We start from the raw sequence: 13,950 nt of genomic DNA on the forward strand, positions 1-13,950 counted from the left end.
CCGTATCATTGTTCATAATTGTTTGTGTATTTTATTTTTGAGTCTGTGATTGACTAAACCTGAAGACTTGCTATGTAACTTAAGGAAGTGCATCTTCTAGCTTGCTTGGGGTGTTCACTGAGTAAGAAAGTAACCTTTGGGATCTGTGTCCTTATTGATAGACTTTAGAGCACATTTCATACTGTAACATAACCTTGCTTTATTCTAAATGTTCTATGTAATAAAATGTTCCTAATTGTCTGTCATTTTTCTCTTCTTCCCCAAGGACCATGTTTGTGAACTGCTGAACACTATTGACGTTTGCCAAGTTTTCTTTGACATTGTAAGCAGAGACTAAAACCCTATTTCCTTCATTGTTAACATTTAACAGAAATAGGCAGGAAATTAACAACGTTTCAATGTTTAATCAGATAGAGCAGCTTTCGTCATCAGTGTTAAACAAGGTTTTCCTGAATATTCTGCCCAAATGATCATACTATGAACAGTAAATGCTTGAAAATAATATTTGGATTTAAGACCATGTTTTGCGTTGAAATCTGTGCTATGACAATGTTATATCTACCATCATTCCACAGAACTGTCTCATTTTTACGTGTCCTCCTTTTTTCCCTCTGCAGACTGTAAATTTTGATCTCACAAAGAACTACCTTGACTTAGTTGTGACCTACACTACATTAATGATACTGCTATCCCGAATCGAGGAACGCAAAGCAATCATTGGCCTTTACAACTACGCACATGAAATGACACATGGCTCAAGGTAATGGAAACTTGTGATGGTTCAATGCTTGTGATGGTTTAATAGACTATACTGATGCAGTTTGCAAAATAAGCACACACATGTTTTTTTGTTGTAGGACAGCCCCAAGTCTCACACTTCTATCACCTGAGGCCCAGTCATGTCAGACAGTTAAAACATTTTTCACAAAAACATTTAAAACATGCACTTCAGAGGACTGCTTCACTGAACTCTAAAGGTTCATTCTAATTGCCAGTGCAGATACAATGCTTTTATTGCATTACTCAGCATGATTGCATGATGCTTTCTCCCCAAACTCCCCAAAACAATGGCACCAGTGATAAGGGTTCAGTCTAGACTGCAGCCATTGTTTTGGGAAGCTGTCCTCATGCAAGCATCACACACCGAGAGGAGAAAAAAGAGAAATATTATGCTTTCCATTCAATTTCGTTCGAAATTTGAAGTCAATTGAAACACCAGCAAACAATTTACCAGCTTTTGTGTAAATTAAATGAATTTACAAAATGTACACATAATTAGTCTTTGTGCCAGTCCATTGACCATAGTTTGAGAAACACTGCTGTCGTAGGAGACAATCTTATGGCTTATGTCTCTGTTGTTTGGTTCCAGTGACCGAGAATACCCCAGGCTTGGACAGATGATCGTGGACTATGAAAACCCATTTAAGAAGATGATGGAGGAGTTTGTCCCTCATGGAAAGGTGAGGAGAGACCGCATTGCATCGCCACACTACAGCTCATCACTTCCTGCCATTGACTCATTGCGCACTTGCCTTGACTCATCGGTTGGCGTGTGGTGTTGTTTTTCGGGGTGCAGTCCTTGTCGGACGCGCTGATCTCCCTGCAGATGGTGTACCCTCGGCGCAACCTGTCCGCCGACCAGTGGAGGAACGCCCAGCTGCTGAGCCTCATCAGCGCCCCCAGCACCATGCTCAACCCCGCACAGTCAGACACGGTGAGCACCGCACAAATGTACACACACACACACACACACACACACACATACACACACACTCAACCCCGCACAGTCAGACACGGTGAGGACTGCACAAGCGCACACACACACACACACACACACACACACACACACACACACACACACACACACACACACGCATACACACACACACACTCAACCCCGCACAGTCAGACACGGTGAGGACTGCACAAGCGCACACACACACACACACACACACACACACACACACACACACACACACACACACTCAACCCCGCACAGTCAGACATGGTGAGGACTGCACAAGCGTACACACACACAGTCAGACATGGTGAGGACCATACAGACACACACTCATGTCCAAACTAGCACAGTCAGTAGACGAACTTGAAGATACTAATGCGCACACTTTTGTGCTCAACTCAACACCCCCCTCCCCTCCCCACCCACACCCATACATGTAGTCTTAATAATTATTCTGAAATACTTTCCAAGATAAATGTATGCTTGCAATGTCAAACCTTTAAACGTCTGGCAAGCATCTGTAAGGAGGTCATACTGTTCACTCACACAGTGTAGTTTGTTTTATTTTCATTTTCTGTTTCCATATTTGGGAACCGGTTTGGCTAGAATTGAAATTCCTCTCAATTGTCAAATCAATCCATATCCTATGAACACATGCAGCATGCAGCGAACACACCATCCATCAGCACTGACAGTGATTGGAAAAGCTATTTGACCAAGTGCTTTTTGACCAAGCGCAATTTGAGAAGCTCCCAAATGCCCAAAAGGGTTCAAACATGCCTTCACTATAGCATACAGTAGCTAGCATTTGGTGTAGTAAAAGTTTGTAGGCTGCTGATTAATAGCAGTTTCATTGCTGACAAGCAATGACGACATATTTGCTTTGCAAAATGGCACAAGTTTATACCATGTGGAGAAATTGTGCCCCCATGTGGGGGAAAATGGTACTTGTCCAGTTGTGCTCACTTCTGGTGCATGGGTACATGACGGACAGACCAATGTGTTGCCTGCACGTCAAAGCATAATATATACACACACTCTCACACATACATATACACACACACACATGCTCACATGATGCACATCAGATTTATTACACACGAGCCATTTTTGAAGAGTTTTTCAGTTGCCCCCCGACACCCGTTGCCCCACTTCGTAATGCGTATTTTGACTGGGAGTTTACACCAAAAGCTAGAGTGAAACATAAACATGCCTCTCTCTTAACATGATATAAAAGTGTGTAACCATGTGTTTGTCTATGTGTGTGCTCCATAAAATCTCAAATTAGAAGTGAAGCATGAACATATGTGTACCTCTATTGCTAACAATAAACCCCCAAAGCCCCCCCAGTTAGGGTCAGAGAGCAGGTCCAGTGATGAGATGAATGAGCCCCAAAGGTGTCTGTGAGATGAACTTAACACTTAACTGTTATGCTTGTAGATGCCCTGTGAATACCTGTCCTTGGACGCCATGGAGAAGTGGATTGTGTGTAAGTTTGTGCCTTGAACACTTCTGACACCTTCTGGACACCATGATTGTTTCAGTCTGCTGTCATCAGGGACATCGCTGGTGGTAATATGCAGATTTCTGTTACCAGAGAGAGACTTGTTTGGCAGATGTCTTCATTTGGACTTCTGTTGTACCTGAGTGACTTTTTTTAGTTTGACTTGGGATCGCTGGATCCCATTTTATGTTGGGTGCTGTAAGGGCTAAGCTAATGATATTAATTTGCATGAAACATAGAGCCATAAAAATGATAAATCATCCTTAGCAAAGCATCGCCATCTTGATGGTGTATAACTGAATCGCTCATTTTACTTGGTACTTTGGTGAGATATGTTAAACTGTTTTTTTGTGTGTCTGTGTGTGTGTGTGTGTGTGTGTGTGCGCTCATTTGTGTGTGTATGTGCTCTTGCGTGTGTGTGTATGTATGTGTGCACATTCCTATGTGCGTGCGTGTGTGTATGTGTGCGCATGCTTGTGTGTGTGTGTGTGTGTGTGTGTGTGTGTGTGTGTGCGCGCGTCTCTCCCGTCCATCAGTCGGGTTCCTGCTGTGCCACGGCACCCTGAACAGTGACCCGGCGGCGCTGAGCCTGTGGAAGCTGGCCCTGCAGAGCAGCTCGTGCCTCTGCCTCTTCAGAGACGAGGTCTTTCATATCCACAAGGCCGCCGAGGACCTATTTGTCAACCTCCGCGGGTACGGCCCAGCACCAAGGCCACACGGGCACACACGCTCATGCATATATACATACACACATACACAGTCCCTCATACAAACAAACACACGCATATATACACAGACACATATACTCCCTGAAACACACATGTTCACACACACACACACACACACACACACACACACACACACACACACACTCCCTCATACAAACAAAGACACACATATATGCACAGAGACACATACACTCCCACAAACAAACGCACACATGCACACAAACACACATGCATGAACACACACACTCAAACATACTCACTCCATTACTTTGATACACGCATGCATTCTATTTTTGTCTCTGTCGTTCTCTCTGTTGTCTCCCACACACTCCCACACATACTTCCACATAATCTAATGCAGAACAGTAAGCAGATGTTCAATGAGTGGACCTTGCCCCATTGATCAAACTTTTCTTTTGCTTTAAATAAACACACTCTGGTTTGCATTTTATTTATAATCTGTCACTTTTTTTTCCCGCCCCACTCCAGCTACAACAAACGTGTCAATGACATCCGAGAGTGCAAAGAATCGGCCCTCTCTCACGCGTAAGTCCATCTGTTGCATATTGCATTGACAGCTGCACATATTTTTCTGTAAATTGGGGACTGGGGCCTGAATTTCAATTGTCAAACGTTCCACCAACGTGTTTTGTGTTACGGTTTCTCTAAAGGGGTTCCATGCACCGGGAGCGCCGCAAGTTCCTGCGGTCGGCCCTCAAGGAGCTGGCCACGGTGTTGGCCGACCAGCCCGGCCTGCTGGGCCCAAAGGTATGCCGATGATACGCTTCTGTGCACGTTTTAGTTCAGGTATGTCTGCCGCTGTTTATCAGTGGGTGGAAGGAGACAAACAAGTTATTTTGCTCACTGTCTTTGTCTTTCTTTCTGTGTGTGTGTATGCGTGCGTGTGCATGTGCGTGCATTCATGTGCGTGTATGTGTGTGCGTGCGTGCGTGTGTGTGTGTGTGTGTGTGTGTGTGTGTGCGTGTGTGTGCGTGCTTGTGTGCGTGTGTGTTGCCAGGCGCTGTTTGTTTTCATGGCCCTGTCCTTTGCCCGAGATGAGATCATATGGCTGCTCAGGCACGCGGACAACATCCAGAAGAAGAGCACAGATGATTTTATCGATAAGTAAGAACATTCTCACACTCACACATTCTCTCTCTCTCTCTCTCTCTCTCTCTCTCTCTCTCTCCCTTTCTTTGGTCAGAAACTGCTTAATGCACCTGCGATTGAGTGAAAACACAAAGTCTGTGCGGAACTGTGAACTCTAAACTGTTGAACATATGAAATGGAATTCACAGCGCTGTAGTTGCTTCAGTTTAAAGTTACTTACTATAGATAAATAAAATGTTGTACAAATATATGAAATGTATGTAAACATGTATTATTGTAAACATGTAGAAGAGCAGCATTGCGTTCCTATGCTTCTGCAGTGAACCCCAGCATTGTTTATGTAAGAGCCATCTGGCCTTGCGTGTCCATTGAAAATCAGCCCTGTTCCTGAACCAAGAGGTGGAACTAATGATTTGTAATAAACTGTCTGGTTGTTCTGGGGGGGGGGGGAATGGAAGTCACGGTAGAAAAACCTGAATTTTTTTCAGAACACTTTGGTGTTGTGTGTTGTTTTTTCCCCCCTTTCCTCGCATGACTGGACGAGGAATCCATGCTCAATGTGTACCTGTGCCTGTGTCTGTGTGCGCGTGTGTGTGCACGTGTGTGTGTGTGTGCGTGTGTGTGTGTGTGTGTGTGTGCGTTTGTGTGTGTGTGCTGTGTCCCTCAGGCACATTGCAGAGTTGATCTTTTATATGGAGGAGCTGAGGGCCCACGTGCGGAAGTACGGCCCGGTCATGCAGAGGTACTACGTGCAGTACCTGTCTGGGTTCGACGCCGTGGTCCTGAACGAGCTGGTGCAGGTGAGTGCCTTACGGTGGTCCTCTCCCAACACAGCTGTGGGTGGGAAACCCTGGGAGTGGCGTCCTTGAAGCAGCAATACCATTTTTGAGCACACAGCAGCATATGCTCAGCCACGTGTTTGGCATGTCTGGCTCAGTAGGCCTTGACATTTTTGGGGATGTTTTTTTTTATATCTTTAGCTGAGCCAGACTGGAGTTTTGTGTAATTGTGTCGTGAGCGGCAGCGCTAGGTGCTAGTGCGGGCCTCGCCAGTAGATGGAGCCCAAGTATTTTTTAACACCATCTCAGCTGTTGCTGTGTGCTGGATGCTCGTTGAGAGAGATGGTGGTGAATTTAGCCGATTCGGAGAGGCCTTTGGGTCACAGACTGTTCTGTTTGTCCCCTTCTGCTTCCCCTCCAGAACCTGTCTGTATGCCCTGAGGATGAGTCCATCATCATGTCCTCCTTTGTGAACACCATGACTTCTCTCAGTGTCAAGCAAGGTACTCACTCTTTCATCTCTCAGTGTGGCTGGACTACTGTTTAATTAGTGTTCCTCGTGTTCTTTCTTTCTTTTTCTCTTTCTCTCTTTTGTCATCCCTTTGTTGTCTTTTTGTTGAAGAATATCCATGTACATTGCCATAATACTTACAAGCCCTCATCTGTCTTCTACTTTCATCTTAATTGAAGTTCAATTAAATGAAATTAAGCTTTGCTCTTTTATCTTGGGGCAAAAACGTTAACTTAAGGATGATGAATCAGTCGTCGTTAATCCCGTATCACAGTGGTGCCAACACAGACTTTCAGTTTGCCTTTGTCTTCTAATCAACCATGATGTGAACTGAATTGAGTAAATGTCACCATGGTTGAGTCTGTTCAAGTGTAACTGTTGCCAGTTAGCAGCAGTGTGTTAAGTTGTAACCCCCATGTAACCCTCTCCCTCTCTTTCATCTTCTCTTTCCCTTTCTCTTCTCTTCTCTCTCTCTTTCAGTGGAGGACGGCGAGGTGTTTGATTTCAGGGGCATGAGGCTGGACTGGTTCAGATTGCAGGTAAGCCACAACGAGCAACCTGAGCTCTGACCTTTGGGGGAAAGCCCCCCCCTCCCTCCCCTCCTGTGGACAACATGGCCGTAGAGCTGGTGTCCCTTTTCCCTCGGGCCCTTAGACTGCCCTGACGGTCACCCCGTTCCCCGGTCCAGACCGCACCGAACTGCACCACGCCACACCAGACCGTGCCGCGAGCAGGCCGTGGCCCTTCGACATGGCGCGCCCTGCCAGCGCTCAGTTCTCCGGGCCAGCGAGTGCAGAGGGAGGCCTCACGGAGAGGACGAAACTTCTTTCCCCCTCCAAGCTTTTAATGGGGAAAAGATGTCGCTCGACACGAGAGGACACATGGCCCTCGTCGCTGGTGATAAATGACTGTCAAGAGCGAGGGTTTTGTTTTTTTGTGTGTGCGGGCTTGTGTACGCAACGCGGTGCTTTGTCACACGACGACGGATGGCGTCAACAGCGGAGTTGTGTCAGGGGTGGAGAGTTTCTTCCTTGGAAACAGGAGATATTAAAATGGCGGATCAGCCCGGGGACACGCAGGGCTTTGGCCACGAGATCCGTTCGAGGCGAAAAACCACAGTCCCTTTTGAAGGCCCGGCGTCTGATTATTTAAACCGTCAGCCCCAGCCTTTTCATCACGGCCGAGGCCAGAGCGCGGAGCGGCGCATTATTGTGGAGTGCGGTACTGGCTCCGGCCGGAGCTTCTTCGGAACTGGGCTAGCGGCAGCGGCGTTCCCGGCGACTGCCACAGATTCCGCTGCGCTCCCCGTGACCCGTCTCCGCGTCCGGCCGAGCGCGCCCACAGCGCTGTTCCCGAGCGCGCCACACCCGCGCTCGCTTCCAGCCTCCCGAACCGAGCGTTTGATCTCTGTGGGCGCGGCCCACTCCCGCTCGGAGGAGATTCCTCAGTTTGGGTTTTTCGGTGGGGACTGGAGGCGAAGAAGGGAAGGGTGGAGAGGGTGGTGGTGGTGGTGGTGGTGGGGTGGTTGTCGGGGTGCAGAAGGGGGGGGGGGGGGGGGCGGAAGGGAGGTTCTGAGAGTGAGAGGAGAAAATCTGCCATGCATGCAACGGGAACTGTTCTTACAGCTGAACAACTATTTTCTCAAGTCCTGAAAGCTTTTTCGACCAGCTTCGCTCTTTCACAGCCGGACCCCACCACCACCACCACCACCACCTCCACCTCCACCACCTCCACCCCTCCTTTGTGAGACACGCGGTGCAGACACGAACCCGGCGGAAAGCGCAAACGTTTATTCGCCGCGTGTGCACACTCGCGCTCACTGTTTGCTGGGCCTGAGCAAATTCAGGAAGTATTTAAACAGCTGGTTATGGAGCAGCTGACAGAAGTGTGCACATGTGTGCGTCGGCACGCAGCAGTGTGTGCCATACATTTTTCATTTCTTTTGTCACGTCCTAAAAATAAGCCCTCGAGTTAAATGTCAGAGAGCTCTTTGTTGCACCCCCCCCCCCCACACACACACACACACACGCACACACACACACTCCCATATTGGAACCAGTTGCCATTAAGTCCACATGTTTGGGTCGGAGCAGAATCTTTATCTGTTGCACAACCATGCTTTTGGTCAGAAGGCGCACATTCATATTCTGCTCAGAGCTCCGCTCAGAGACATAATCCCATGGAAACCGTCGTCGCGGCTCAAGAATCCTGCTCTGTTTTTGTTTTTTGGAGACATTTTTGCCATGGAAATGTGTTTTTTTTTTTTTTTTTTCCCTGCGCGTGCGTTTGCGTTTCTCGTTTAGTCCAACTGTCATCTCGCAGGGGGGTGATGGCTGAGCCTTTAACAAGATGAGAAGGACAGTGCCCCCCCCCCCCACCCCACCCCCTCATCTCAGTTCATTCAGTTCATGTCTGAGTCTGTCTATCTGAGTGAAGGATTTCCTTAAGCTTAAAGGGCTGCCTGACCGAGACAAATTATGCCACCAACAGTCTATAGAGTGAACAGGGGTGGGGAGTCTAAAAATATGCCATGTATTTCAGCACTCTCCTTGTTCTTCACTCTTAATTTGACTTTAATGCCTTCTGGTATGTTTATTGTCCTGCCCTTGACTCTTGAACCGCAGGCTTTGTGAGTTTAGCACCTGCTGAATGTCTTTATGTGGCGTGTGGTACCATCCTGGCACAGGCTGTTCTTTGACTTGGCAGCGGTTGAGATGATGAAAGCGGAGAGGGCCGCGCTTCAAAAAGTCAACGCTTTCACAGCATTCTCGCACACTCGCGTAGCGGTCGGCACTTCCAAGGAAGACGGAAAGGAGGAAAAAACGTGTGCGCGTGTTTTTTCTTTCTTTTTTTTTTTTTTTTCGAAGGCATTTCATGCCGTATTTTCAGAATCTTCGTCAGATTCTCCCAGGTCAAGGATTGTGCAGGCTTGGGCAGCTGTTTTGTCAGCCCAGAAACCACTCTGAGGGTTGGTAAGAAGCTGCTGTGTGTAGCTGTAGAGTGGTGGCCGTGCCCCCCTAGCGTACCTCACTTCTTCAAAGTGCCGTCTCACCCCACAACACCAGAGTGAGTCTGTTTTGCATACTGTCTTCATTTTATCCCACGTCTCAGGGAGGGGGAAAACTGTGTAGCTTGGCCATTGTCTGAATCAACAGTATCAAGTTAAAAAACCGAATACTTCCCAGAAAACGTCCTCAGAAGTTAACGATATGGTGGAGCATCAAACCGCACGTTTGCCTCGAAACCCCGAAGTCCAATTTCCATTTGGATCGGATTCTCTTTATTGCTTGAGGTTTTCTCCTCCTGGTGCAGTCTGGGCCAGATCATTTTTTCGTTGTTTCCTGTTTTGTTTTTCTAAGCCCTCCGTAGAGTTCGCGGCGCCAAATTTGTGTCGACTAGGTCGACTCGGTTAGCGTCGACGTGGCTAACGGGGCGCGTGTTTTTTTTCCGCAGGCCTACACCAGCGTGTCCAAGGCCTCGCTGGGCCTCGCCGACCACCGGGAGCTGGGCAAGATGCTCAACACCATCATCTTCCACACCAAGATGGTGGACTCGCTGGTGGAGATGCTGGTGGAAACCTCGGACCTCTCCATCTTCTGGTAAGTAGCTCCCCGCTCGCCTGTCCCCCTGTCAAATAAAACCCGTTTACAGTAATTCCCCCTCTGGTTAATTGCTTGCAGAAAAGACCTTTCAAGCCGTTATGTTCGATTGCCAACAGCTCGCTTAGCAACTGTCTGTTAGAAGTGTCTGTTTGGAGGGTTCTGGCAAGCTGTCTGGACAGGATGTGGATAGGCGAGTTTGGACAGATAAGATTGGAAAGAAAAGACGAGTGGCCAGTACATTTTTCTCAACCCCCTCTCCCTCCCTCTCTTTCTCTCTTTCTTTCTGTCATCTGCCCTTGGTTTCTATCTATCTGTCTGTCTGTCTGTGTGTGTGTTTGGGGTTTGCCTGATAGCTTTTACAGTCGCGCGTTTGAGAAGATGTTCCAGCAGTGCTTGGAGTTGCCGTCGCAGTCGCGCTACTCCATCTCCTTCCCCCTGCTCTGTACGCACTTCATGAGCTGCACCCACGAGCTGTGCCCAGAGGAGGTGAGTCACACACCACACACACGCACTCACACACGCACACACGCACACACGCTCACACACACACACAGAGTCTCTCTTTATCTCTCTCACACACACACACACACACACACACACACACACACTCATACATAGTCTCTCTTTAACACACACACACACACACACACACACACACACACACACTCAGAGACACACACACACACACACTCACTCACTCATACACCTGGGACCAGTGTCATGGAAGGGGAACGTTTCCTGTGGCCAACATAAGAAAAATAACATTAACATTTTGGGGAGGATTGGTGTTGTTTTAGAGCAAGCCTGAAGTGTTTTTCAAATCAGTTTGTATCCACTCGTGGCAGCCTCGCTTAAAGAGTGCACTTTCACGCTGTTTCACCACCCATGTCCACTCCAAGTCATGGAGATCAGGAGAACATATTTATTTACTGTCTAGTTGGGCCGCTCACAAGGGTGCCCTGTAAGAGCGCCTCTAAAATCAACAGCGACAAAGACCAGGTGGGTGGGGGGAGAAATCCCTGCAGGTTAATGCTTGAAGACATGCCCCAACGAATTTAGTCTGTGGAGCTCCTGTATACGTGTGTGTGTGTGTGTGTGTGTGTGTGTGTGTGTGTGTGTGTGAGTGTGTGCGTATGGAACTTTGCGTGAGTGTGTGGTGCTGAATGCTGGGAAAGTAGGTGCCCTCTCACCCGAAGATCTCCTCTGCCGAGCAGGAGGGCCCTTGTGGAGGAGAGCGGGCAGGATGGAGTCACACTGAGAATTCGGAAAATGGTGCAAATTCTCCACCCCCACCCCCTCCTCCACCCCCATCCTGGAATGTGGGGCCGTGTGTGCTGCGGTCCGTGTATCAGGATGTGTACGGAAGGGCCAGACGCTGAAAAGCATGATTTATTAAATATGTAATTGAACCATACACCGGTGCGACCGCCTGACCCTTGCTACCGCTCCGTCCATCCTCCCCCCCGCTCTCCTCAGACCCCAAGGGGAGCGAGAAGGCCTCGGGCAGCACACACACGCCACACAACAGATTCCTGTTCGCTCGGCTGAAATACGCCAGGTGCATTCATGAAGTGTTTGTTCCTGCTAAACATCCACGCCGTCCCCCTCCGCGGCCACCTCCGCCTTCCCGACCTGTCCAATATCCCGTTTAATTTTTTGGTAAATAACCACGTATTTTTGTACCTAATTGGTCGACAAAATGGTCCCCCCCCCCAAAATAAAGTGGCACAATGAGACGTCTTATGTGGGTGTGTGCTTCCCTGGTCAAAGGAAAGCCTTAGCACAGTGCTGTCTGAGAGCACTTAGAGGAATAAAAGAGATTTATTGAGCCATAGAAGGCTTGGATTTCCCTTATTCAAACATGAAACTCCCTCTCTCAGCATGTCTCTGAAATGTTCCTCTTCCTATGTCCACTACGCTCAGCTTTGAACAGCTGCAAGCTATATTTATGTTGGAAAAGCACTAAAAGTTTCCAACAATATTTCCATCCCTTTGCACAGATTTTTTTTTTCTGCAGCGGTTTATAGTAACAGTAAAAAAGATCACGGCAGCTACAGAAAAGGTCAGCGTTGGCATCGTGGTCCTCGATCTCCGATGCGCAAGACAATACAAGAGAGAGGGAACTCGGCAGTGCCGTTTTATTTTGATTTTTTGGGGTCGCTGTTTTTTAGGGGTATGATGCCATTTGAGTATTGTCCAAATGACAAAAGGGGGTTCGGGTAATTGGAATCTGCTGTGCGGGGAGTACACAGCTGAGGCCTGACGTGGCATGTCTAAGCGCTGGCCCTCGACGCACACGCAACCCGATCGCTGATGCTCTAACTAACCGTCAGTGTTCATCTCCTCCTCCGTGAATGAAGAAAGGCTCGCCTCTCCCCATCTATGGAGCCTGTCCAAGGGACACACAAACACCATACTCAACGTGAATGACACTCCACCCCCCCACCCCCCACCCCCTCTTTACGCTCCCCCACACACAGGGGCAAACTTGTTTTGGATTAGCCGTTTTTGAGAGTTTGCTCTGTTTGCTCGGCCGGGGGGCCTGCAAAGGAAGCCTGTGTGTCTCACAAAGAGGCTCGCTTGTCCTGTCTGCCGCTGCTGCTGCTGGGTCACAAACAGCCCTTCAGATGGGACCTGCCGCGCCACGCCACAGCGCGCTGCCACGCCACGCCACGCTCCGTGCCCATAGCCACAGCCCATCCTGCTGCGCCACTGACGAGGCCTCCGGGGACGAGTCGCAAGAAACGACCAAATAAACACCTGACCTCCGAAAACCCTGGCTTCGGGCTAACTGAAAATGTGTGTGTGTGTCTGTGTGTGTGTCGGTGCGTGTGTGCGTGTGTCGGTGTGTGTTGTGTCTCCCCAACAGCGTCACCACATTGGCGATCGCAGCCTGTCCCTGTGCAACATGTTCCTGGACGAGATGGCCAAGCAAGCACGCAACCTCATCACGGACATCTGCACGGAGCAGTGCACACTCAGTGACCAGGTGAGGGCAAGACAGGAGAATGGCTGTTGAAACTCACCACAAGATCCCACACACACACACACACACACACACACACACACACACGCACACACACACGCGCATACGCAAACACACACATACTCAATCTACATTGTTGCTCCATTGTTGGATGTGGTCTACTTCTTGACCATCTAGATTGGTTGCCAATACTTACAGTATTTTGATACATTAGTTTCTCTGACCTGCATTATCAAAGATAGAATGACATGACATAGTTGCATATTTGACAGAACTAACAGAAATCACATACTGTAGCTGACATGTTGACCAGGTAACAGAAATCACATTTCTGACATGTTGACTAAATAACAGAACTCCCGTTTCTGACATGTCGACATATCAGAGCATAGAGACACACTCAGGCTTCCAGCAAAGTGTGAAGTCATTTCAGCGTTGCGTGTTTATACGAAATCCATGTCCTTAAAGATGAGCTCACTTAGCATGAGAGCAGAATTGTTGTGTACAAGAATCCGAGCTGGAAAGGCCGCTTCGCACGATTCACTCATCAACAGCCCCCAATGTGTGAGCTGATAAACTGCAGCCTTTGTACAAGGCTGTATTTTAGGAAACTTTCCTCCCGCAGTAAGATGAAATGTTCCTCTCCACAGCAAGAGTTGCATGAGTTATTAAATTATTAGTGTGCTTAATTATGCCCCCTTGCCATTCACTGACTAAACCAACAGCTTGTGTGCACACATGGAGTTTGTTTAAAGTCCAGCTGTTCAGCATTAGGTCTATTTAGAGTTTAATCCCGTGCTAATGTGTTTTGTTTTTTTCATAAAAAGACAATAGCTGGGATTCTGTCTGACTTTTTAATTCAAATTCTGACTGTTCAAATATGGAATCATAAATGCAAACACCTTTAAATTTGCATTAAAAAGTTAAAAATTTGCATTAAAAGTCTAATTAGAATTCGGTCAAGTAGGGTGGATTACTTACCGATGTGC

At 48.0% G+C, this 13,950-nt stretch overlaps 1 protein-coding gene across 4 annotated transcripts in view; it reads left to right on the top strand.

Annotated features, from left to right (window-relative positions):
* Window positions 1-13,950, top strand: part of nckap1 (NCK-associated protein 1) — a 38,035-nt gene that overhangs the window by 11,301 nt on the left and 12,784 nt on the right. For all 4 annotated transcript variants that reach the window (XM_062534193.1, XM_062534194.1, XM_062534195.1 and 1 more), the window contains 15 exons: window positions 266-322; window positions 618-760; window positions 1,370-1,460; window positions 1,577-1,714; window positions 3,182-3,230; window positions 3,782-3,938; window positions 4,463-4,519; window positions 4,645-4,741; window positions 4,992-5,098; window positions 5,751-5,883; window positions 6,284-6,365; window positions 6,854-6,912; window positions 9,827-9,972; window positions 10,329-10,461; window positions 12,845-12,964. In XM_062534193.1, the coding sequence (XP_062390177.1) occupies window positions 266-322; window positions 618-760; window positions 1,370-1,460; window positions 1,577-1,714; window positions 3,182-3,230; window positions 3,782-3,938; window positions 4,463-4,519; window positions 4,645-4,741; window positions 4,992-5,098; window positions 5,751-5,883; window positions 6,284-6,365; window positions 6,854-6,912; window positions 9,827-9,972; window positions 10,329-10,461; window positions 12,845-12,964 (1,569 nt within the window). The remainder of the gene's footprint in view (window positions 1-265; window positions 323-617; window positions 761-1,369; window positions 1,461-1,576; window positions 1,715-3,181; window positions 3,231-3,781; window positions 3,939-4,462; window positions 4,520-4,644; window positions 4,742-4,991; window positions 5,099-5,750; window positions 5,884-6,283; window positions 6,366-6,853; window positions 6,913-9,826; window positions 9,973-10,328; window positions 10,462-12,844; window positions 12,965-13,950) is intronic.

The sequence above is a fragment of the Sardina pilchardus genome, chromosome 4 (assembly GCF_963854185.1).
Source record: "Sardina pilchardus chromosome 4, fSarPil1.1, whole genome shotgun sequence".
NCBI classification, from domain to species: Eukaryota; Metazoa; Chordata; class Actinopteri; order Clupeiformes; family Clupeidae; genus Sardina; species Sardina pilchardus.